At 48.9% G+C, this 26,229-nt stretch overlaps 1 protein-coding gene across 1 annotated transcript; it reads right to left on the bottom strand.

Moving 5' to 3' along the window:
- Positions 1-246: 246 nt before the first annotated feature.
- LOC120708404 (dihydropyrimidinase-like) lies at positions 247-12,869 on the bottom strand. Its single transcript, XM_039993641.1, has 14 exons — positions 12,696-12,869; positions 12,413-12,584; positions 12,148-12,303; positions 11,869-11,923; positions 11,521-11,790; positions 11,113-11,324; positions 10,841-10,961; positions 2,121-2,208; positions 1,971-2,049; positions 1,377-1,464; positions 1,226-1,266; positions 1,071-1,123; positions 796-952; positions 247-714 (listed from the first exon to the last, which is right to left on the bottom strand). Exons 2-14 carry the CDS (start codon positions 12,545-12,547, stop codon positions 523-525), a joined length of 1,647 nt encoding a protein of 548 aa, XP_039849575.1. The 5' UTR covers positions 12,548-12,584; positions 12,696-12,869; the 3' UTR covers positions 247-522.
- Between the last annotated feature and the right edge of the window lie 13,360 nt (positions 12,870-26,229).

Raw genomic sequence — 26,229 nt, 5'->3', positions numbered from 1 at the left:
AGTGATACGGAGTGACAATATCAAACTAAACATTTGAACTTCTGTTTGCATTGTTCTGTTCTTCCGAAGAAATCACAGTACTGCCTAGGTCATCCTTCAGGAACCAATCAATAATCATGTTCTTTTAGTATGTATTGCCATTCATGATGAATATTGCTAAGGATTCAACAGATATTGCAACGTGGATGATAAATGATGTATCAAGATTATTATTGCATCAAACATAAATGCCTGAATTCATACAAGTTTGGTGGTAGAAACCAGTTTTTCCTTCCATTTATTGGAATAGCAAGTTTCTAGTTGTACAAACTGATAGGAACCAGTGAATTTCTGGGTCACAAATGTTTTCGATGTACATAGGCAAGTTAAGGCCTTTACCTATCCTGAATCTGAACTTAAATAAAATGTTCTTTTTGTATACACATGGAACGAACGGCGTTCACCTTGGAGCAGCTCGTTCTCGAACTAGATGAGCAAGGCATCGTTAAGCGGCAGTCTCGAACTAGATGGAGCAGGGCATCGTTAAGCAGCAGCTTTACCACGCTGTACAGGAGCTCGGAGGGAAGCTCTGTAGGCTGCATCTGACTTCTCAATGCCATCAAAGACGTAGCCAAAAGGTGGCATCCTGACGTATCTTCCTGAACCAGGAGCGATATTCAGCACACCATCCTCCCATACCACTCGGCCCCTTGATATCGTGACTTCCACCATTCCCTACACCAAATGAACAGGATACACTCAGAAGTTGGATTCTAGTTCCATACTGTCGCTCCATGTGTGTGAAGAAGAACTGACCTTTCCTTTCCTGCCCTCATATACATTTGTGTTGGACCTTGAATGGTGTGTGCGGGCACCCAGAATAAAGCTCCTTTCAGGGTTTAGGATGATGATATCTGCATCAGATCCTTCAAGGATTGCTCCTTTCCGAGGGTATATGTTGAAGATCTTGGCACTGAAAATGGTTCAGTAATTTCTATCATTGTAGTTATTAGTTGAACAATGCATTTGGATAAGCCTAACTGGTTACTGCAAAAGTAAATCCTGGTTCCAGCAGAGTTAATATGTAATACCATTCCGTGCTTGTCACTCTGACATAGTCGGTGATAGAAATCTTGCCAGTCTCCTGTAGAATTTGCATAAACATCAGAGCAGAAGAACTGACTACAGAACCTAAGGCTTACTGATGTCAATTTCTTTTAAACAATTTAAAAAAAACTGAACTTACCACCATGCTATCCCAAATTATATGCATCCGTTCCTCCAGACCTGGATTCAAGTATTCAAGAGAGCGATGTCTTACTTGACTTAAATTAACACTGAAACAGGACAACGCTACAAGATTCACTTTTAGCAATTATTAGGTTCATAGGCGCTACCATTTACACCATTGGGAATCTTCCGAAAATCATCAGAGCCAAATGCTTTCTGTGTGGAATTGAATGTGCAGTGATCAGTACCTACAAGCTGCATAGAAACAAAGTACAATGAGATGCTTATGCAACTATGCAAAATACAGCATGACACATTTGGAAGCAAAGAAATAATCTAATATTTGAAAACTGTCCAGCAAGCACAGTAAGCTGGAAAAGAAACTTCAAGGAAGAATGCCTCCTTCAGGCTCATAGAATGAAAGAAAGCCTGAAAGCTCCATTCTTAGTCAGGTCTGCTGGCTTAGTCTAGTTGCTTAGCTTTGTTGTATAGCCTCTTAGTTTTCCCCTTGCTGTTGATGTGCTCCTTGTAAATATCTTCTCTCTTTTTTTTTCTTTATTAATAAAATTTTAACAGCGGGAGCCTCCCTCGCTGTTTTCGGTTAAAAAAAACTATGCAAATGCAACATAAGTTTCCTTATCCATAGCAGATAAGTAAACGCTGCTCAGAAATTAAAATGCATTGATTATTTGCTAACAAGGAAAGTACAATTTTCAGTGGTGACTGACTCCACATTTTGGAGTATGCCACAAGTGTTTCACCTGTAAAATTCCCGATGAAAGAGCAGCTTGGAGTGCTTTACCGTGCCCTGCTTCCCGGATTGGAGGACTCATCACATACCTAGAAGCACATATGTGATAAATGATATATAATCCAAAAAAAGATACTAGTGAGCTTATTTTCCAATTTACTTTGAAGCAATTGTGAAGTCAGGATTCCAAAGCCAAGAATCATCAAGAACTAGTCCAGAAACCACTGGTTCACCAATAACTCTCTGCCCTGCAAAGTTTTCAGTTTACATTAACCTAGTCAAGTTGTTGAATGTTACTTAGTAAGGCAAGTAAGATATTCAGTACATGACAAAATATAGAATCATCCAGTTCTCAGGCGGTCAGGCCCCATGAGGTCACCAAAAACCAGGCAACCTCTGAAAACAGTAGCCCCATTTGAGAGTAGGAACTCTGATATGGCTCCAAAGTGGAGACTGAAAGAGATTGGATTTGTGGAAATAGTAGATTGATTAATTGAGAGACAATACATTTACATATATAGGGGAGGAGGATCGTGAGGCAAAAGGAAACCTCGTATAGGATCAGGACTCCTCCCCATATATCTCTAATCAAACATACTAAACAAGGCTGGCCGGCTGATAGCCAGGCTCTAAGCCGTACAAGATCAGGACTCTGTCTAACACCCCCCCGCAGTCGAATCATCGGAACACCGAACATTTAGACTGGACCTAAATTCCGTGAAGACCGAAGAAGGCAGCCCCTTGGTGAAGATGTCATCGAACTGAGAAGTCGTTGGCACATGTAGGACTCAAACATCACCAAGTGCAACACGCTCCCGGACGAAGTGAAGGTCAATCTCAATATGTTTGGTCCGTTGATGCTGAACAGGATTGGCAGACATGTAGACAGAGCTGATGTTATCACAATACACCAAGGTTGTCTTGCGCAAAGGAGTGTGCAGCTCAGACAAAAGTTGGCGTATCCAGGTGGCTTCAGCAACAGCATTGGCAACAGCTCGATATTCGGCCTCTGCACTAGAATGAGAGACGGTATTCTGACGCTTGGAAGACCATGACACCAAATTGCCACCAAGGAACACTGCATAACCCGAGGTAGATCTGCGTGTATCCGGACAACCGGCCCAATCAGCATCAGAGTAGATCACCAGATCAGCTGGTGTAGAAGGACGAATGAGCAAACCCATATGTAGCGTGCCACGAACATAGCGCAAGATGCGTTTAAGAGCAGCAAGGTGTGTCTCCCGAGGATCATGCATATGAAGACAAACTTGCTGAACTGCGTAGGAAATATCCGGTCTGGTGAAGGTAAGCCACTGAAGAGCACCAGCGAGACTCCGAAAATCCGTGGCACCCGTAGACGAGAGTGGAGGTCCTTCAGTAGACAACTTTGGATTAAGATCCACCGGAGTTAAACAAGACTTGCAATCAGCCATTCCAGCATGCTCAAGAATCTCAATCATGTACTGCTGCCGAGACAGAAAAAGATTCGAGCCCAGATGCTGAACATGCATACCGAGGAAGTGATGAAGAATCCCGAGGTCCTTCATAGAAAACTCCTGCTGAAGAGCACCAATAATCTGCCGCAATAAAGCTGGTGAAGAGGTTGTCAAGACAATGTCATCGACATAAAGCAAGAGATATGCCACATCTGCTCCATGATGATAAACAAAAAGCGAGGTGTCTGACTTTGCCTCAGTAAATCCAAGCTGCAGAAGATGCGAAGCAAACCGACTGAACCAAGCACGAGGAGCCTGCTTAAGACCATATAGAGAACGATTAAGCCGACACACATAATTGGGATGAGCAAAATCCTCAAATCCAGAAGGCTGAGCGCAGTAAACCGTCTCTGACAAATGGCCCTGAAGAAAAGTGTTGTTGACATCGAGCTGATGGATCGGCCAAGAGCGAGAAACAGCAAGAGACAAAACTGTCCGAACTGTGGCTGGCTTAACAACTGGACTGAAAGTTTCAACGAAGTCAACACCAGGCCGCTGAGTAAATCCACGAAGTACCCAACGAGCTTTGTAGCGCTCAAAACTCCCATCAGCATGAAACTTGTGCTTGAATACCCACTTGCCGGTAACCACATTAGCTCCAGCTGGCCGAGGCAACAGATCCCAAGTGTTGTTGGACAAGATGGCAGAAAACTCAGCTTCCATTGCTGTTCGCCAGTTTGGATCAGCAAGAGCAGCACGATAACTCCGTGGAATAGGTGACAGTGAATCAGTCTGAAACAGAGCTGGAACCCGAAAACCAGACTTGCTGCGCGTACGCATTGCATGCTGATTTGCCACCGGAGTAACTGGAACTGCACCAGCAGGCAGTGGAGGGCCGACGGGACCAGGAGCAAGAACCGGAACACTGACCGGAGGGGTGCGTTTGGTGGAGGAGACTGGTCCAAGGAGGCGCCTCTGGTAAACCTTAGTGAAGGGAGGAGGCAGACGACGCAGTACAGAAGGTGCCGGGGACGAAGGTGCCGGGGCCGCGCGTGGCGCAGTGTCATCGTCCGGGGCCGCGTGTGGCGCAGCGTCATCGTCGGGGGCCGCATGTGGCGCGGGGACGACGTCAGGAGGCGTGGCCGCGTGTGGCGCAGCGTCAACGTCAGTGGCCGCGTGTGGCGCGGGGACGACGTCAGGAGGAGTGGCCGCACGTGGCGCAGAATCAACGTCGGGTGCCGCGTGTGGCCCGAGGACGATGTCAAGAGGCGTGGCCGCGCGTGGCGCGGTTGGAGAGACGGGCGCCAGAACCACGCAGGGCGCAGGTTGTGGCGAGGCCGGAGATGGCCCAGCGCTAGGCGCAGGGGCAGAGGAGACACCAGGAGGACCTGCAGGTAGAGAAAAAGGTGATGGCGGAAAGTGAACAGCCACCGGGTTAGTAAACTCCTCCAGGAAATCAAAATCGGCCCGTGTAGGAGTAGAAGAGGATTCCGAGGACGGGAAAGAGGTCTCCTCAAAGACTACATGACGGGAGATGATGATGCGATTGGTGTGACGATCAAGGCACAGATAGCCCTTGTGGTGTGAAGAGTAGCCAAGGAACACGCACAAGGTGGATCGAGGAGCAAGTTTGTTAGCGGCGGTGGCAGAAAGATTTGGGTAGCACTTACAACCAAAGACACGCAAGTGGTCGTACGTCGGCTGCTTCTGGAGAAGAGAGAAGTACGGCGTGGAGAAATCGAGTGTCTTGGTGGGAAGAATGTTCAGCAAATATGTAGCAGTGCTGAGTGCGGCTGCCCAAAACCTGGGAGGAATGCTAGCTTGAAAAAGAAGAGAGCGAATGATATTGTTGATGGTCCGAATGATGTGTTCAGCTTTACCGTTTTGAGGGGAGGTGTATGGACAGGACATGCGCAGACGAATGCCATTGGCGAGGAAGAAGATGCGCGAACTGGAGTTGTCAAACTCTGTGCCATTATCGCACTGAATTCCCTGCACAACAACATTGAACTGGGTGCGCACATAAGTGAAAAAATCAGAAAGAGTGGAGAACGTGTCTGACTTCAATCGCAAAGGAAATGTCCATAGATAATGTGAAAAGTCATCAAGAATCACAAGATAATATTTATGACCCGAAACACTAGTGATTGGTGATGTCCATAAATCACAATGTAGCAACTCAAAAGGGCGCGAGGCGCGAGAAGAGGACACATGAAACGGAAGACGAACATGATGGCCAAGCTGACAAGCGTGGCACAAAGATTCACTACTCCTCTTGTGACAGGTAATAGCAGAAGATTGTGCTAATTTGGACAGAACTTCATGACCAGGATGCCCAAGACGTTGGTGCCAAAGCGTCGAAGTATTAGCAAGGAACGCTGATGCTGAAAACTGTAATGGGTAGAGAGGCCCGGAACTGTCACATCTGACGATCTCGTTCCTGGTTGGTAGATCCTTCACAGAGCAACCAAAAGGGTCAAATTCGACAGAACAGTTATTGTCAGTGATAAACTGGCGGACAGAGATAAGATTCTTAATAAGGTGAGGTGAGACCAAAACATTATTAAGATGAAGCTTGTGTGGAAGAGTGGTGGCGCCAGTGGAAGTGACAGGAAGAAGGTTCCCGTTACCGACAATAATAGAGGATGGACAATGACTGGAAGGAACTGAGGAAGAGGAAAGGATACCGGAGTCAGATGCCATGTGACTGGTGGCACCAATGTCGAAGTACCACTCATGTTGCGGCGGCTGCTGAAGCGTCATGGTCTGGAAGTTGCTCGCCAAGGACTGCTGATCCCATCCTTGCGCCAAGGAGGGAGGAGTAGCAGCGGGAGGAGGAACGCCCCACTGGCCGGCCCACTGGCCAGGAGGACCGGCGATGTAGGTCTGGGGCGCCTGCAGCTGCTGGAGAGGCGCCTGCTGGGGCACGGAGGGGCGTCCAGCCTGCGGTCCAGGCCACATGAAGATGGCACCAGTCCACGGGTTCCGGTACGTGTAGCCGCCAGGGGGAAGGGCGCCACCAGGAGTAGAGGTGCCACCACCGCCTGTGGGAGCACTCTGGGAGGTGCTGTCCTTGGCTTCTTTGTTCCACCGCTTACCGCCACGTTGACGACGAGGTTGTTGCTGCTGCTGTGGTTGTTTGGCCTGTGGTTTGGGGCCACCAGAGCCGCCACCACTGCTGCTAGAGCCGCCATTGGAGACAGCAGCGAGAGCAGTTGCTGGAGGGGCTTTGGCCATGGTGATCTCTTCAAGGCGCAGGTCATCCCAGACCTTCAAGAACGAAGGCAGGGGGTGGTGCGCCTGATGTGGAGACCAAGAGCCTGGAAGCGTTCGTTCAGCCCGCGAACGATGTTGAGGACGAGCGTCTCGTCGGAGACAGGCTGGCCGAGATCGCGAAGATCCTCGGCCATGCACTTGAAGCGGCTGCAGTAGTCGACGACGGACAGATCGCCTTGAGTGAAGGCGCGGAACTCCTGGTCGGCGTAGAGGGCACGGGTGGTGCGGTTCCCCAGGAACTGGGACTCGATGGCGAGCCAGATCACTCGAGCGGAGGCGTCGCGCTCGGAGACAGTGTCGGCGAGGTCGTCGGAGATGGTGCCGAGGAGCCAGGTACGAATGACGCAGTTCATCTGCACCCATGAAGGTGAGTGGGTGAAACGGCATCGGAGAGTACGTGGGACTGGAGCGAGTACTTGCCGAGGACGTCGAGGAACGATTGCTTCCAGCGGCCGTAGAAGGTGGAGTTCACGTCAAGGAGTAGCGGAACCAGGGAACGAATGTTCTGGACGGAGACGGCCTGGACGTGAAGATTGAGGAGGACAGAGGCCTCCTGTTGAAGTAGCGCAGCAGCGAAGGGATCACCGTGGGGGCCGCCAGCGTCGGAGCCGTCATCATCAGTGCCGCCATGGTTGTCTTCATGAATTTGAGACGCAGCACGCTCACGAGCGGCGCGCTCTTGGGCAGCGCGAAGGCGCTCGGAGGCCGCCTCGATTTCCTTCAGGATTGCAGCGGCTTCCTGATCGGCCTCTTCGGCGCGCAGGCGAGCGGCGTCGCGAGCCTCCTACTCAGCGCGCGCCTTCTCATTGCGGGCCTGGATCTCGGCTTCGGTCTCGACATCAGAGCCGTCTTGAGCCATGGTGCAGGGCCGGCGGACGCGCAGGTGAGCAGCGTCGTGGGGCAGTGCAGGGCCGCGCGGAAGCGCGGAGCGGAATCGCGCGGGGGTTCCACGCGCAGAGGCGCGCGGGGGATCCGCGTGGCTGGCGGCGCGGAATCTCGCGTGCAGGGGCGCGCGGGGGAAGATGGCGCAGGGCCGACGGTCGCGCAGGGGGCGTCGACGGAGGGCAGCGCGCGGGCGCAAAGCCGGCGGACGCGCGAGAGGCGGCGTCGGCGGGCAGCGCACGTGCAGCGGAAGAGGAGAAGGGCTTAGCCCTAGACTCGTTGAAAGGCCCTTGTTTGGTGTAGGTAATTGAGTGACAACTTAGGTGGACTAATAAGTATTTATGTTGAGATACACAGGAGATTAGTCCACACAAAGACACTAGTATGAGCAACGTGTGCCATGGAGGAGAAATGACTAAGGGTTGATGCTATGCTCATATAGTGTGATGGAGGAACTCATTGCATATGAGACATGACATGGAGTTATGTGACCAAAGTGGAGAAGATCAAGACAAGGCTTGGCTTGATGGACCGGTTGCAATGGAGAAGGGCAAGTCAAGGCTTTGAAGCGAGGGACCGCGAGGCGGTGAAGCTTGGGCAAGATTTGGCGCCGATGGACCAATGCAACGGTGAAGAGCGAGTAAGGTCAAGATCGATGGACCAAAGAGGTCATGTAATGATATGGAGTGGATCATATCATTCAAGGAAGATCAAGGCAAGTGTTGACTCATGAAGATGATCAAAAGGCTTGATGGAGTTTGGTGCTTGAGTGACATCAATATTTGGAAAGATGAAATGGAATGCGCAAGGCAAAGGTATGACTTGTAGGGCATTTTATTTCACCGGTCAAAGGTTGTGTAGAGAAGTGCATGACCGGATTTAGGATAGATGGCCGTACTATCAAGAGGGGCAAACTTGTTTGCATATCGGTCATTTAGTGCCACTTGAGCGATCTAACATTGCGATGTTGCTAGGATCGAGTGGCGTGGTGAGATCAAATGAAAATCCTTTGAAAATGATTGTGAAATACTAACACACATACACATGGTGTTGTTCACGTGGTGGTGTTGGCACATTTGCAAAGGAGAGAGAGTTGGAGTTGATGTTGATCAACTTTGGGAAGCAAGAAAGGTTTGTCGGTTTTCTCCGGAAATTAGGTTGTCCCTTGGAGTGGAATACTGCTTTGATCCATTGTGTTTTGGATCAAGAATTCAGTTGGGTTGTGTAGCCCTCTGAATTAGCTTTCTATAGAGTCCAGAATCACCTAATTTGGACATCGGAGCTAAGAGTTATGGCCATTTTACCGAGGTACATTTCTGCTGGAAATATACCTGCGGACGGTCCGCTCATGGGGGGCGGACGGTCCGCCGTTATCTCGGATGAGCTCTAATAGAGCCGTTTTTGGCTCTGTTGGTGGTCCAAAATGAACTGCGGACCGTCCGGTCCATGGGGGCGGACGGTCCGCCTTTAAAAGCTGAAATGGGCGCAGAAACTTGGTAGTTCTGTCTTGGGTGTCCAAAATGAACTGCGGACCGTCCGGTCCTTGAGGGCGGACGGTCCGCCCCCTACTGAAAATTCTGGGACAGAAACACTGCGGTTTCTGTGTGTGCTCACGTTTTGAACTGCGGACAGTCCGCCCCTGGGAAGCGGACAGTCCGCCGGTCACTTCCAGATTTAGTCAGAGACGTTTGCAAATCGGTTGGTTCAATGTTTTGAACCGCGGACAGTCCGCCCCAGGGGTGCGGACAGTCCGCCCGGGGCTCTAACGGTCGACTCTGACACATAATCATTGCAGATCTAGCCGTTGGTTTTGAATGGCGGACAGTCCAGTTTTTGTGAGGCGGACAGTCCGCGAAAACTCTGTTTTCACGAGTTTTGAGTGTAACGGCTAGTTTGGGGCCTCCCTCTATAAATAGAGGGTGTGGCCGGCCATTTGAGATGGCTGAGCACCTTGGGGACTTGGTGTCCATGTGTGAGAGTGCTTGAGAGCCCTATACTCACTCTAACTTGATAGTAATCATCCGATCGAGTGAGAGAGCGATTCTAGTGCGATTGCTTTGAGAGATTGCATCGAGTGGCACTAGGTGATCGTGTTGCAAGCCGGTGTGCTTGTTACTCTTGGAGGTTGCCACCTCCTAGACGGCTTGGTGGCAAGAGGCTCCGTTGAAGCCCGCAAGAAGATTGTGCGGTGCTCCGGAGAAGAGATTGTGAGGGGTATTGTGCTCACCCCGCGGGAGCCGCAAAGAGCAACTCTAGTTGAGCGAGACGTGAAGAGCAACAAGTGGTCCGGCCGGATCATGTGCTAGAGCTCGGTGTGAGCACTCCACGTGGGAGAGTGTGACTTGAGAGTCACCACTAGCAAGAGGATCGGCCGCAACCTTGGAGGTTGTCTCAACGGGGATTAGCTTGGTGGCAACCAAGTGAACCTCGGGATAAAAATCACCGTGTCATTTTTGTCTACTCTTCTCGGTGGTTTGCATTCTCCAAATCACAAACCTTGTATTTACATTCATCTATATCTTGTGCTTGTGTAGTTGCTCTCTAGTGATTAGTTAGCTTGTGTAGCTTGCTAATCATCTTCTTGCTTGTGTAGCTAGAAGTAGAGATCCTAGTGTAACTAGTTAGCTTGTGTAGCTTAATTAGTTGCTCTTGCTTAGATTGTGTAGCTAAGCAAGTTGAGCTCTTGGATTTGGATTGTGTATCCTTGTCCTTGAGCATCTAGTGAACTTAGATTGGCTTTGTGCTTTTGCTCATTAGAATTGTGTAGGAGCTCCCCCGGTTTGTGAAGTACTAGTGCTTAGGCTTGTGTGACTTGTCATTAGAATTGTTAGGAGAGCTCTTACTAGCTTGGCACTCCATTTGCTTTGTGTAGGATCTTTTTGGAGGTGCCTTAGAGTTATAGTTAGAGGGGTGTAGTCTTGGCTAAGCGAATAGTTTCAATTCCGCATAAGTTTCGGTTAGCCGGCGCAATTAGTTTTAGAAAGGACTATTCACCCCCTCTAGTCCGCCATCTCGACCCTACACTCGTGATACCATGAAAGAGATTGGATTTGTGGAAATAGTAGATTGATTAATTGAGAGACAATACATTTACATATATAGGGGAGGAGGATCGTGAGGCAAAAGGAAACCTCGTATAGGATCAGGACTCCTCCCCATATATCTCTAATCAAACATACTAAACAAGGCTGGCCGGCTGATAGCCAGGCTCTAAGCCGTACAAGATCAGAACTCTGTCTAACAGAGACAAACCAAATAGTGGAAGAAAAGGTGTCAAGCAGCTCACCTTCTCTTTTAGCCTTGGCAATCTCCTCCATTGCATCAATGCTCATCACATGAACAACGTACAGTGGCGTATTGATGAATTTTGCTAAGCGGATTGCCCGTGCAGTTGCTTCTCCTTCCAACTGCAGTGAATAGGAAAATAAAATTATTTGACTCTTCCAGTAGCTTCATGTGATTAAAGTACAAAAGTTCCTAAGTGCCTTTATTATCAGCAGAAACCTGAACATATATTATATATCAAGGAGAATATATAACAATAAAAGCTTGTATTACAATTGGTGGTCGTGAGAGAGCATGCCCTTCTGGACCAGTTATCCCAAGGTCGATCATCCGCTGTTGTCCTTCGGCGACAGCATCCCCATTCTCTGCATGAACCATAGCCAGGGCACCAAGCGACTTGCATTTCTGTAGGCCTTGCAGGAGGAGGTCATCAGTGACCATCAAGGACCCCTTATATGCCATGAAGAACTTGAAAGAATTGATCCCTGCAATTGTTACAATGTATTCATTTTAGCATCTAACGAAATATCAATCGTGTTATTGAAGATATTTTACTGATACCTTATATGCCATTGAAGTTAATTTTAAAGCAACACAAAGGGGCTACTTTACTTTATGTAACAGTAATGCAATTTTTCTATAAAACAATTATAAGTATAGAAAGCCAAAATGCACACCGACCATGTTCCTTAACCATCACTTCCATTTCCCTTGCAACCTCGTCATTCCACTTGGTAATGGCCATGTGAAAGCCATAATCCATGGCAGCATTTGCTGCTTTCTGCTTGTAGGACTCCAAGCCTGCAGTCAAATTGCCGTTCACAGGAATGACAAAGTCAATGTGCATCGTCGTCCCACCAGCCAGTGCAGCAGCATGCCCACTGAAGAAGTCATCTATGGTCACGGTGCCCATGAACTCCATTGCCAAGTGCGTGTGAGGGTCAATTCCACCTGGAAATTCGATAAACCGAGCAAGAATTAACAACAGATTCCGTAAATATTCACCACATCACAACAGTAAGAAATCACCTGGCATAACATATTTTCCAGTTGCGTCGATCACCTTTACATTATCATCACCGACCTAGAAATGAGTAAATGACACGATGAGTTGATGACACGAGACTTGTAAACTGCGTGATTTTTTTTGCGATCATAAACAATTGATTCTTCCATCATAGAAAAATAAAGTGTCAGGAATCCTGAGCCACTTGGCATCCATGAACATGGCTGCAAGTGGGAGCCATCCTCGAACCAAGTAGAACACTGGGATCTAAGCAATCTCGCGGAGGCGCGGCGAGCACTCACCGGGATGTTGGGCCGGACGGCGACGACGACGCCGTCCTCGATGTAGACGTCGGCGGCCTCCGCCCGGTGCGCGTTCACCACCGTGCCGCCCTTGATCAGGATCCTCGCGCCGTCCCCTCCGCCGCCGCAGCCGGCGTCACCCCCCGCCGCGCAGAACTGCCACCCGCGCAGCCGAATCCAGGCACGTCATCAGGCGACCCGCCAGAGCCTCCAAGCGTGCGACGACCAAGGGAAGGACAACGGGACAGAGTGGAAGCACACCCACCTCGTGCGGCGGATGAGACGCCGCCACGGCGACGGCGAGGAGCGGCAGCAGCAGGAGGAGTCGGCGGGAGGGCGTCGTCATGGCCCGCGCTGCCGGCGGAGTGGTCGAGTGGAGAAGCAGAGCGGATGAGATCATGAGAGAGTCGCCGTGGCAGCTCGCTTGGCGCGACGAGCTATTTAACAATCGAAAAGCAGCTCAGCGATTGGTGGGGATTCGGGACGGCTCCGTCCAAATCTATTCGGATAATTCCATCCAATCCAAGCTGTTTGGGCATCGACTCTACCAGCTCTGACGATCCAACACAAGAACCAATCGGCGCAACTTCACCGTTGTCACACCACACTTTGGCTCCGCGCGTCCGCGTCACCGGGAGGCAAAGCCCTGCGCGTGCCTTTGACAATATTGACAGTCAGGAGAGTCACCCGCGAGCCCGCGAGAACACTTTCGCTAGATAGTATCATCCTCATCGACTGGGCAATCTTACAGTAGGATCACAAAGCACGCAAATCGACACGTGTTGCCACTTGCCAGGTCTGTGCAACCAGTCTCAGTCATTGGTCAACGCTTCATCTTCATCAGCTGCAGAAATCGTAAACTGTCTCATCACAGGCATAGATTCCCAGATCCAAAGGGCCATTGGATTCGATCGTGGTACTACTTCGGAACGACAGAGGCATCGTTTAGATACAAACTTTAAAATTTTAAAAGATTTATAAATTATGCATGGTGTAATAAATATAGATGGAAAAAAATCGCATTACACAAATAGACTGTAAATCGCGAGAAGAATCTAATGAGAATAATTAGGGCATGATTAGATACTAAATTTCTACAATAAATCTACAGTAAACATATACTAATTACAGATTAATTAAGCTCATTAGATTCGTCTCGTAGTTTACAGACGAGTTCTGTAATTAGTTTTTTGATTAATCTATATTTAATACTTCAAATGTGAAAAGATTTCTTTTCAAAATTCTAAAAGAGGGGATCTAAACACACCCAAAGAATCAAACATTCACCATGGCGAACGTTTGGGCAAAAAGAAGAGACACGGACCCTCAAAACTGAAACTAACAGGAGCGCGACAACGAGGGTGCTGCAAAATGCTCCGTGATCCTGGATCTGGCACAACTTCCTCTGGCCGCCACAATAATCTTGGTAAGTTTTTTTTTGAAACTTATAATCTTGGTAAGTTGGTATCGAATTTTTTTTATTTTTTAAAAATATTTTAATTTCAACCCGTATTTGTTTTTATTTGCAGGAAGTAGCCCGTTTGGTCGCGCCACTTTCCCCGGCGCGACAGATAGCCTCTGTCGCGCCAGTGCATGTGGCGCGACAGGATGGCCACGCTGGCGGCCCGAGCCAGCGCTGCGCCGCGTCGGCGATGACGTGGACCTCCCTGTCGCGCCACATGCACTGGCGCGACAATGTTGTCGCGCCAGGCGGACTGGCGCGACAAGGCCAATGTCCTGGGCCCGCGCCGACCTCTTCTCCCCCACCCTCTCTTTCCTTCCCTCACTCCTCCCGACCAGAGCGCGTCCAGGGCGACGCCGCCGGCCGCCCCCCAGACCCCCCCAAATCCGGCGTTTTGGAGGGGGAAAAGTGGGGGGAAACGTTCCCCACCCTTCTCCGAAGGTATTGCTCCCATTTTTTCCTCCTTTAACCATACACATTTGTAGATATTAGCGATTCTTGGTGATTATGGTTTGGTTCTTGATTTGAAAAATAATGTCGTAGTTGATAGTTTTTTCATGATTAGTGCTTTAGATGATGCGTAGATGGTACTCTGCTCTCTATTTGGACGTGAGGTAGTACGTGCATGCATCGATTAATATGATTTCTAGGATTGAGTAGTGGGGATGTTAATATGAGTTTCACCCATGGATACTAGGCACAGTGAAGAATTGTTATTGTAGTTGATTTCTTTGTATAAGTGATGAAGGTACTCCGATTTCTTTTTTTTTGTTGTAGACGGACGAATTAGTTCGGGTTTTTCATGGTGGTATGATTAAGGAAAATGGAGAGTTTGAGAATATGGTAGAGGATATCGAACTGTTTGATAGTCCTCCATTGTTAAAGGATTTGGTAGACCGTGTGGTTTCAAAACATTCATGTGGAATTGATGAAATATCTCTGAGGGGTAGATTTGATTGTGGTAAAGCTAGAGCACATTATGTTTTGATGACATTGGAATCTGAGATGCATTGGAGAAAGTACAAGGATATAGTAGCTCGTGCAAATATGATTTGTTTGGAGGTGGTTGTTGAATTAACCCATAGAACAAGATTAGAAAAACAAGTTGGGAGAGTAGATGAAATTCCATTTCATATTGAGAATATGACTCAAGAGTCAACCTTTGTAGAAGATGTCCCAAATCCCACTTGTGCTTCGGATTACGATATGACAGTCGCTTCCGATCATTTGGGGCTAGATAGCTTCGAGGCACAAGATGATATGGATGTTGCAGATGATGATGATATTTCTTTAGGTTCGGAGGACAGTGAATACGATAGTAGTGATGAGGACGACGATGGTGAAGACACCGGGGTAGAAGAACGGGAGGGTAATGGTGTAGAGGCCCAAGTAGAGCAGGAAAATGATGCCGGCGATGAAGCCTACGCAATTGATGATGATCAACGATTTATTTATACAGCCGAGGAGTTGCGCATGTTGAAGTTAGCCCACGTTGAAGTCCCTGCGGTATCAAATGCTAAGGACCATAGCAGGATTGATAGAGCCATTTGTGACTCAACTATTTTTGAAAGTGAGTGTGTAATTGATAGTGACTGTCCGGAGATTCGAAAGGGCATGAAGTTCAATTCCCTTCCAGAGTTGCAGTTTTTCTTGGCTGATTATGCAGTGCGTCACCACCGACCATTTTATGTGGTTCATTCAGACAAGAGGGTACGCTACGATGTGCTATGCAAGCAGGGATGCCTTTGGGGTGTTTGGTCACGTATCGTTAGTGGCACTGGTCAGTGGAAGATCACCAATGTAAAACAACCTCACACATGTGCATCGTCGAAGCCGAAGCAAGTTCATGCACAGTGCACCGCTCGTTACCTTGCTCATCGGATCCTTAGTATTGTTCAGAAGGACAGCGACACCTCAGTTCCATCGCTTATGGAGTCTATTTTCGCTTTAAGTTCTTACCGGGTTAAGTACTCCAAAGCGTGGCGTGCAAAGCAACATGCTATAGCTCTGTTGTGGGGAGATTGGTTAGAGTCATATGCCAGGGTGCCCAGGGTGTTGACGGGCATGTCTCTCTTCAATCCAGGCATAAGATGGTTCACGTACACGGGAAACATGATGCTCCCTCATAACGGAGTGTACAAGCATGTTTTACAAAGGGTGTTCTGGTGTTTTCCCCAATGTGCTGAAGCATTCCAGCATTGCCGACCTGTGATTCTCGTGGACGCCACATTCCTGACGAGTAAATATAAGGGGGCACTAATGATGGCCGTTGCCGTGGACCCTGATAGGCAACTAGTCCCTCTAGCATTTGCTTTGACTGAAGGAGAAAACAACGACAGCTGGTCTTGGTTTATGAAACTGGTGCGGCTGTATGTGTTGGGTCCCTCAAGGCAAGTTTGTATGATATCTGACCGGCACCATGGTCTCCTAAACTGTGTTAAAGAGCACATGGATGGATTTCCACCTCTTGTGCATAGGTGGTGCATGCAACACTTTGCAGCAAATATGTGGAGGCGTCAGAAAAAGAAAGAACTAATTGGGAAACTAAAGTTGTTGTGCTCAGTGCGCACGGAGAAAGTTTTTGAAGAAAAACTTGCTGATTTAGAAAAGGACATGAATGAGAGGGCCAAGGAGTGGTTGAAAGGTGAAATGGTGGACAAGGACAAATGGGCTCTTGCTTATGATGACGGGGGGTGGCGGTACGGTATCATGACCACAAACAACGCTGAGTCAGTGAACAATATATTCAAAGGTATTCGATCAAGACCTGTTGCTGGCATTGTAGAGTTGTCTTTCGAAAAGTTGAACGAGTACTTCGTCGATAGATGGGGGAAAGCTCGGAGTTTGTTGGACAAGGGTCAACAGTGGGGACTAATAGCGCATGAACACCTTGGGGATGCCGAGAATAGATCGGTGAACCAACTTGCAGCGCCTTACGGGCCTGAAAGAATGATTTATGGTGTTAAAGGAGCAGGTGGTACAAATATAGGAGGTGAGAGTCATGGAGGATGCCATTACAAAGTGGACCTCACATCTGGAGACTGTACTTGTATGACTCCACAATTGTTACACCTTCCATGCTCGCACCTAATAACGGCATGTAGGGCCCGCGGTTTTTGTTTCAAAAGCCCCACTTACTTGAGTCCGTACTACGCTCGGTCGAACACAATCAAAATATGGGAGGCTAGTTTTGAACCTTACTTGGATCCATCTCAATGGCTGGAGTACGAGGGAGTAGAGTACGTGCCGGATGCGTCACTGTTGAAGCCTAAAAAAGGAAGGAGGCGAAAGAAAAGACTCAAAGGTGATATGGATGAGGCGCAAGGTAGGGCTAGTGCAGACTACGGAACCGGTGACTTTGATGAGGACAAGAGCCAGAACCGTTGCTCCAAGTGCCATAGATTTTGTTCTCAGTGCAAGTGTAAGAAGAAAAAAAATCTAAACGAAAAAGAACGTCCACAACAAGCGTTAGAAAGAGGACTAGGCATATCACACGGAGAGAGGTACAGTAGTTTGTGCTTAGCACAAATATTAATATATACATATAGTGTTTTGCTTATCATTATTAGTTGGGTTTGTCTTGGTCTTTATTTTTGTCTTATACTCATCAAGTTTTGATTCATCATTGCAGGATAGCGCACCCCACGTTCCCCCTACTGGAGACGTTCTACGACTCCAAGCACCGAGCACACGTCCTAGTTGACCGTGCCGAGGTTAGTGTTACTGTTTCTCAATAGTTCAATTTAACTTTTTAGCTGCCTGTAACGACTCATTTGTTCCCATATTAGGTGTTGGCGCCCCTCCGCGCACGTACCCACTCCCTCCTTCGGTGGGATGAGCGGTATGTGCCGTACCTTCGCCGGGCTGGGATGCTTCCTCTTGCTCGAGTGGTGTGTGAGGGCCTCCCAGCGATGGATGCGCCTCTGCTAACTACTTTTGTGGACTGTTGGAGGCCGGAGACACATTCTTTTCATTTACCTTGCGGGGAGGTCAGCATCACTTTGCAAGATGTGGCGATGATTCTTGGGCTGCCTTTAGAGGGAATTACAGTGACCGGCATTATACAGACTGATGGCTGGAGAGATATGATTTCTAGGATTGAGTAGTGGCAATGTTAATATGGCTTTCACTCATGAACACTAGGCACCGTGAAGAATTGTTTTTGTAGTTCATCTAGATTGGTGTTACCAAAGCCATCTATTAGCATTGCTACGTGGTCCAAATCCTAGTATGAGGACAAGTAGAGTTTTGAGAGAGAAACAATCCTAGTTCGTAAAAATCTGATCATCTTGTTTTATGATTTCAATTACTGAATAATTGCATAACAAGGACAAAGGCAAAGCGACACAAAGACACATTCAAGCACCGTAGGAAGCCCATGACACAATATAGCTGTAAAGTCGTATATTTAAGCATTCCTATGCCATCCAGCACAGCTTGACAAACAAAAGTCCAGATCCAAGATGGAAGATTTAGAGGGTAAATGCAAAACAAATAAAATGACTAATCTCTGAATCGAAATATATTAGAAATTGTCCTTACAGATACGAGGAGGATAAAATGCGGCAACAAATTAAGAAGATAGAAATGACTATATAGTCCCACAAGCAGTAAGTAAGGTGATACTGAATCACTGAACTTGCTTCCACAAACAGAACCACATATTTAGACTTCGTAACACACTGATTCAGAAGAAAGGGGGTGAAACAAACTAGTGAAATACAACAGCAGGCTTCAGTATTTAATTTCATATTTTTCAAGTGTACAGGTGCTTTACCTAATAGGATTGCTTAGAAATTCAGCTTCTACATGCAGTTCCATTTTTTTTTGAAAACTGTCATGCAGTTCCATTTCTTTTAAAACTATCATGCAGTTCCATTATACACAACTCCAATAATTAATTTGTGCCAGTTATTCTCCCAACTCAGTTATTTTGTTCTTTGGACTCATTTATCCTTGTCTGACCACTCAGTTATTATGTTATGCGGCCTACAACAACATCAGCAAACCTAGATCCACAGGTGAAATTTATCTGTGTTTGCTTTGGTGGAGCCATTCAAATATCAAAGTTCGCACCAAATCCTATGACATTACAGAAGAAGTTCTCCAAGATGATTAGCTGGTTAGGTGGGTGTCTGCCCTGTAGCAACTGTGCGACCCATGTCAGCTGCTTCTCAAGCACCAACCACGACAACCCCGTCGTCACCATCAACTACTATGGCAATACTCCAAGGGAAGGAGAAAGTAGTGGTCACGGTAGCCAGCTGGAAGGAGGAAGCCAAGGTCGCGGTAGCCAGCAAGATGCTTTGCCGGATCTTATATCGATGTATTTGCTGGAAAGGTCTTGTGAGATGGATTTCTATTGCCTGATCTGTATGCATGTACATCTAGAGTATCGATTTGCATGCTACGGAGTATGTGATTTGTTATGGACTTGTTTGGTGATACTTGTGAGCTTGGTGGTGGACTTGATTTGATTTGTGGACTTGTGATGATATCTGTGTACTATATGTGTGATATGTGAACTTATTTGGTGATATATGTGATATTTGAGACATTTGTGTGATATATGTGATATTTGAGCGATATGTGTGATATGTGAGGTGTTTGATTTGCAGGAGCTGAAACTAAAAACAAAAATAAAATTGAATTTTAGGCAGCTTTGCCGAGTGTTTTGGCTAAAACACTCGGCAAACAGGCCCTTTGCCGAGTGTTTTGGCCAAACACTCGGCAAATCTGGGTGCCGAGTGCCATCACTTCGAATTTTTTTTATTTTAAACCTGGGCCCCAACCAGAACTACGCCGTGTGTCAAAATCTAGGCTCACGGCAAACCTCTCCCCTTCGCCGTGTGCCCAGGGCCCGCGGCGCACGGCGAAGTTTCTAATCTTCGCCGTGTGTCACACGGCTAGCACACGGCGAAGTTGACCCCGCCGCCGTAAACTCCGGCCGACGCCGTTTGTGACCTTTATTTCGCCGTGTGCGACGAATAATATCGGGCACATTCGCCGTGTGCCCGATATTTGACACACGGCGAACACTCTCTTCACCGTGGCAGCGGCTGCCGTCGGCGCTTCGCCGTCGGCCACCCACGGCGAAGTTTTCTCCGGCGTCCAGCCCCGGTATTTTCACGCAGTCATTGTGCAGGCACAAGGGCACGCCTTGTCGCGCCAACACCACTGGCGCGACAGATGCCCTCTGTCGCGCCATTGTGTGCCCAAGCCCAGTAAGGACTGTATTTTTCATTTGGTGGCGTGGTAGTTCCCTTTGGTCGCGCCACTCCCAATGGCGCGACAGAGTAGCTTTGTAGCGCCACCCGGAGTGGCGTGATAAGCACAGAATTCGGCCAGCTAACTACCTTGCTGCTCTGCCTTGCTGCTCCCTCTCGCTGCATGCTATTTACAACAAGATTTCAAATTCAAAGTATTTTCGTAATTTGTTCGCATAAATGCTTATCGACATCTGTTGCACCTATGATTCGGACACCGAAACACATTCTAATTAAAAAACATTGAGCATGGACGTCGCTCAAAACTTCAAAACCAACAAATTCGCAATAGAGCAGTCTTGAACAAATGTTGCTCCAAATTCTGAAATCTATAACTTTCATACACAGCTAACACAATTCAATGCTATTTTCTAATTCTCTTGCATAATTTTTCAAATTTGAACAGAAGATATACTTAAAAAAAGTACTCAATATTCAAAAGATCTAAAATATTTCCACTTTCAAATTCAACGTGCTTTGGCATTCATTTTCAAAAAAAAAATTATAAGATTACGGTGCGCAATTGTTAAGTTTACACGCGGGTCATGCCACAACAATTTTTGTATATGCAGTTGCGATTGTAATCTAAAACAGTTGTTCAATAATGGAGATGACCCATCATTAAATTGCACACGATACAAACTAAATAAATTCCTAATTTCATAACCATACAATATTCGAAACTACAAATAAAGTCTCATACACATACGACAACCACATGAATAGGTAAAGCACATAAATAGTCAAGCAATAAAAAAAGTCCGTCACACACATAGTCCAATCATATATAGAGTCCATACAATTATAAATAAAACAAGCTAATCAGAGTCGCCTTCAATCAAAAGCTCTCCCCAACCATCATCATCATCATCATCTTGGACAACAGCTTTCCCCTTTCTTACCTCAATTTGGGACACTATGACTTCTACTTCATCTGCATTCATTGACCACCACTCGTCATCATCTCCATCATCAGGAACGTGGTTATCGACTACACGCGTGCCCACTGTTTTTTCTTTCCTGTCAGACGGGTGATCCTGGGCAGGTAAGTCTCCTACAAGTGCCTTCATTGCCTCCATTTGAGTAGCTCCAACACCCAAAACCTCCGTGCTCGCGGATGACACATCCTTCTCAACGTTGGGCACCTTGTGTGGCAGATCAGCAACTAGGGTCTGCATTGCCTCCATCTGAGCCTCCTGAGCTAAATCCCCCATCTTTTCCATTTCTTCCATCCTCTTGTTAGCATCCAATTTCTGAAAATATTCTTCCCATGAACCCTTTGGGTATTTAGCTTCCGGATCAACAGTAAAACCTTTCTTTGCTCTTTCCTCCCTTAACATCTGTCTCTCCATCTCCTCCTCCTTCTCCTTTTTCTCATAATTTGCCAAAAGCTCCCTATCTGTGAGGGGTCGTGGGTACTTGCTTCGGTTCCTCCTCCAATAAACAATGCAATCCTCAAGAGTCGTCTTTTCTGCTGCCTTCTTTCCATAATCACGCCGTAGGTCTTGGAGTACAGGCCCTGACAGAAATGACTCAAGGGGCAAAGTAACTTGGTAATCCTTCCTTATATTCAATTTTCTATTTAAAGTCTCCCGAGATTTCCAAGGCTCTTTTGTTCTACCCAATTGCAACATTAGCTCATACCGGCCTTCGAACCACTCCCAATCACCTGTCCTTCCCTCCTGAAAAATTATTGAGAGCCAAACATTCAGAAATGTTAATATACCAAATACTAGCACAATGACAGAATCATAAGGAGTTTCAACATTGTGGTTAATATACGAACCCAATACTCTCCGTAGCTATTGCCAAAGTAATATCCATAGCCAAGCTCAGAAGGAACTACGCCTTTTGTGGCCAGAATACCATACTTGCATCGAAGACTAGGAGTAGTTGTACATGGCCATGGCTTCTTCCCACTCTCAAATTCTTGCACTTCCTCTTCTGTCGGCCAATGAGATCTAGGACCATAAATATACTCATTGAAGTCACATGCCGGCCATCCATCCTGCATGACACATAACATTAGCGAGCATCTACTCCTGCAAAATTAAAGAATCAATGCTACGCTACATGACACTTACTCTAGTCTTTAGCGAGCATCTAAAAAAAGGAGTGAACTTTGGAGGGACAGCAATATTAGGCCTTTGAAGTTTGGCACGAACACTGCAATGACATTTGGGAGGATTGTTCACACGATATATAGCAGCTTCTTGCTTCTCTTCCTCTGTCATAGGTGGTGGATTTGGTGGGGGAGGGACCCATCGTCTAAACTCATTGTACGCCCACGACTCTGACCGATAATAAGGGAACAACCGAATTCTAGGATCGAACTTATCCGGACCATCGATCCACTGAAAGAAAAAGCAGTGGCAAGGATTCAATGAATCATTCCACTTGCATATGTAGAATGCTCTACCGGCCGTCTTGGGATGCCTCGATTGCTTCACCTCTGCCAGCTGATTGCCCGGTTCACAACGACAGAATGGAACTGGAAGGGTAGGAGGGACTGGGGCATCCTCATCACACTCGGATGGGTACTGTCCCCCACCAAACAGCTTGTACCGGGCATCGCTCATTGCCATGTGCACTGCAGATACATAAATTCAATTGCCATGTGAAATAAAAAAATACTTATGGAAACAAAAACAAAATAATTATGGAAACAAAGTATATACTAATTAAGCACAATATACCAGCGCTCAAAATATAATATGTACATTCCTAAAACTATTGAATAAAATTACATGTAACTCATATTAACATCCCCACCACTCAATCCTAGAAATCATATTAATCGATGCATGCACGTACTACCTCACGTCCAAATCGAGAGCAGAGTACCATCTAAGTATCATCTAAAATCCTAATCATGAGAAAACTATCAACAACACCACCATTTCTCATATCAAGAAACTAACCCTAATAAAAAAACCACCAATAACTACTAAAGCACACGGTTAAACGATGAGATATTAAGGGCAATACCTTCGGGGAAGGGTGGGGAACGATTCCCCGTACTTTTTCCCCTCAAAAAATCAGATTTTGGGGGGATGGGGGGGGTGGCGGTGTCTGGCGGCGACCCTGGGCGCGCTGTGGTCGGGGTGGAGCGAGGGAAGGAAAGGGAGGGTGGGGGAGAAGGGGCCGGCGGCCCAGGACATTGGCCTTGTCGCGCCAGCCGCATGGCGCGACAGGCTTGTCGCGCCAGTGCATGTGGCGCGACAGGGAGGGCCACGTCATCGCCGTCGCGACGCAGCGCTAGCTCGGGCCGCCAGTGTGGCCACACTGTCGCGCCACATGCACTGGCGCGACAGAGGCTTTCTGTCGCGCCATGCGGGCTGGCGCGACCAAACGGGCTACGCCCTGCAAATAGAAACTAATACGGGTTAAACTTAAAATATTATTAAAAAAAGGTTAAAAATAAAAAAAATTCGTTGGTATCACGGTTCTTGGGAGGAGTGTGCTAACATGATGAATTGCCTCCTGCGGTCCAGCCTGCGAGGCAGACCCCTTCTTTCACTGCCCCCACGGCAACTCTGCAGAGCTAGCTGCACGTCGACACTGCTTTATATATGCGCAAATATGGCCAACACTGCTTTTATATCACTTGCTAGGATCCCCGGTCGCCCCCGCGTCGCCCCCAAGGCGACTCGGGCGGAATTGCGCCGCCGCGCCCTCCGCCTCCCTGCTGGCCCCCTCCCCCCTCGCCGCCGCCGGAGCATCACGCCGGAAGTCCGTGCGTGTGCCAGGACGGCGGCGCGGGGCCTCTCCACTTTTCCCACCACTCCCCATCTCCCCCTCGCCCCCACCCCCTCCGCCCAGTGGCGGAGCTAGACCAAAGGAGGGGGGCATCCTTTGCTAATTGAGGTGCTAAAGCTCGGGCTGGGCATTCGTCGGTTCGGTTCCTCAGTTCTTGTGGAAGTTCGGTTCCTGACAAATAGGAACCGATCGGTTCTTTTCATAGATAGGAACCGAGCCAATTCGGTTTCGGTTCGGTTCTCGGTTCCAACCCAGGGAACCGAACTTTCATAGGTAGGCACATGAGCATGCGCACGCCGGACGGCCGGAGCCGGCCAGGGCAACTGGGGCAGGGGGTTAGAGCGCCGCGGGCTGCACTGGGTAGGGCGCACGCGGAAGGCCTGGAGCCTGGAGGGGCAGCGACCGCCGGCCGGCCGGCCGCTGTGCCGCAGGCCGCACTGGGCAGGGGCGCAGGGTGGGGCCTGGATGCGAGCGTCGAACGCCGGGCGCAGGCGGAGGCGGCGTCCGACGGTCGAGTGGCCAGCGGCGACGTGGGGGCGGCGTCACGGTTGCTCTGGTGTCGCTCGGGGGTCGGGTGGGCGCGGCGGCGCCCGCGCCGCCAGGCATTGGGGTCGGGCGGGGTGGCCGGGTGGCGGCCGGAGCTTCGGGGTCAAGCGTCAGGCGGGGTGGCAGGGTGGCGGCCGGAGCTTCGGGGTCGAGCGTCGGACGGGGGGCGGCTGGAGCCTGGAGCGTCGGGGGTGTGGGGGTTGGGGTCGGACGGCGGCCGGCGGGGTGGAATTGGGATGGGGGATTAGGGGGTTAGACCTAGGGTTTCAACATGGGCCGGTGATATATTGGGCTCAAGTGTTTAAATGGGCCAAATTTCGGTTCTTCGGGGGAACCAAACCCAAGAACCGAAGTTACCGAGAAACTTCGGTCCCTCTGATCATGGAACCGAATGGGAACCGAACTTTTTCGGTTTCGGTTCCTTCGGTTCCGGTTCTCGGTAACTTCGGTTTGGTTCTCGGTATATTTTGCCCACCCCGAGCTAAAGCAATGAACAGTATCAAGATTACTATTCATCTAATAGGAATTCTGCGTGGCAAGGGGGGCCATGGCCCTCTATGGCCATCACTACCCTCAGCCAGTGCCTCCGCCGGTACCTTGCCGAGCTCCGCCCGCATGCTGCGGCCGTCCACGGCGCGGTGACGCCTAGATCCGCCCCCCACTGGGTCGGATGTTGGGCTCCGCCGCCTCCCCACCGCTGTCGCCCCGCCGCACACCGGCGCTTACGGCAGCGGGGCTGGTCCGTGTCCTCCGCCCAGATCCGCGCCAGGCGGGCGCGTTGGGGTCCCGGGTGATTTGGCGCCGTCCCTAGGAAGGCCTCGACACGGCGCTGGCTCTCTTCTCGCCGGTGCTGGCGCTCTGACTAGTGGCTGCCGCCGTCTTTTCACCGGCAATGTGCAGATCTAGCGCTAGTGGCCTCAGTCTCGGCACCTCCTGGATCTCACTGGTGCTTTGACCTGCGCCGCTTGCCGTTGGGGGCAGTTGGTGCCTTCTCGGCCACTGCTCAACCAGCGATGCAGGACGCTGCTCGGCCGATGGTACGTCTTCTGCTGGCTGCAGGTGACACTTCTTTGGTGCTTGGTTGTGCTGCTGGGTTTCATGGAGCTTAAGGTGAAAGCTGCGCCCGGCATTCTGCCGGTCTTGACGACGACAGCGTCCGAGGACGTTGCTCACCTCCTTTGAGGCGTCGTGAGAGCTCTCCCCTCCTGCAGCCATGGGATCCCTCCGGGTGAAAAACCTGCTCTGGTTGTACCGGACCAGCGGCAGCAGCGTCATGACGTCGCATCCTAGCTGTAGGTGTCGTTGTGGAGGATCCTCCCAAGCATCAGCACCAATGCTCTACAATGGTCCTTTGCAAGCATCCTCCTTCCACGGTTGCACAAGCCAATTGCCGGTGATGTCTGCCTCGAGTCTTTATACCTCATAATCGTCCATGTTCCTTGATTGCTTCATCTCATCGACTGCCGGGTTGCGAGACCATGATCCCCTCTCTTGGATCTCCTCGTTCTCCTCTCGCCGATCCTCCCCCTCTGAGGATTCCTCCCCTCAAATGGCGTCGGCGGCTCGTCGATTGGATCCCGGATACACTCCATAGGTGATGCAAGTCACGGCCGCTGTCCATCAAATTCGACTCTGAGCTTTTATCGCCTGTGGAATGGAGATCACTGGAGTATTTAGTTTCGGTGGTAGCATTGTTGGGGGATAAGCGACATGCTTCCATTTTTGAAGGAGTAATCCTTAACCTTGGTAGCCTTGGTGTGTGTTGTACCTTCTCCTCTTCTGCATGTGTTGGGTGAGTTTCTGGTTGTAAAACTACTGATTTCCTCACATGCTGAAGATCCAAATGTAACAGCTTTTGGTTTGCTCAAAGCCCTTCAATGAAAATTCACGAGGGGGATTCGCCCCCCCCCCCCCCCTCCCGCGGTGACCCTAAAAAAAAAGAAGTCCACAGAAGTAGCATGAATCTACGTATGACCAAAGGTTAGGTATACCATCAACCACCGGAAGCTCCCTGCTCCCTACGAAAATGAGCTGCTTAGCTGTCCGCCT

This window comes from Panicum virgatum, chromosome 5K (genome assembly GCF_016808335.1).
Source record: "Panicum virgatum strain AP13 chromosome 5K, P.virgatum_v5, whole genome shotgun sequence".
Classification (NCBI taxonomy): domain Eukaryota; kingdom Viridiplantae; phylum Streptophyta; class Magnoliopsida; order Poales; family Poaceae; genus Panicum; species Panicum virgatum.
Note: the sequence above shows the minus strand (reverse complement) of the source record. Positions and strands in the feature narration are given on the sequence as shown.

Excerpts from the sequence above, each read along its gene's own strand:
- LOC120708404 (XM_039993641.1), bottom strand. The coding sequence starts at position 12,547 with ATGATCTCATCCGCTCTGCTTCTCCACTCGACCACTCCGCCGGCAGCG. Across the intron at positions 10,962-11,112 it reads CTCTCTCACGACCACCAATT|TTGGAAGGAGAAGCAACTGC; the intron begins GTAATACAAGCT and ends TATTCACTGCAG. Across the intron at positions 1,465-1,970 it reads TTTCATCGGGAATTTTACAG|CTTGTAGGTACTGATCACTG; the intron begins GTGAAACACTTG and ends GTTTCTATGCAG.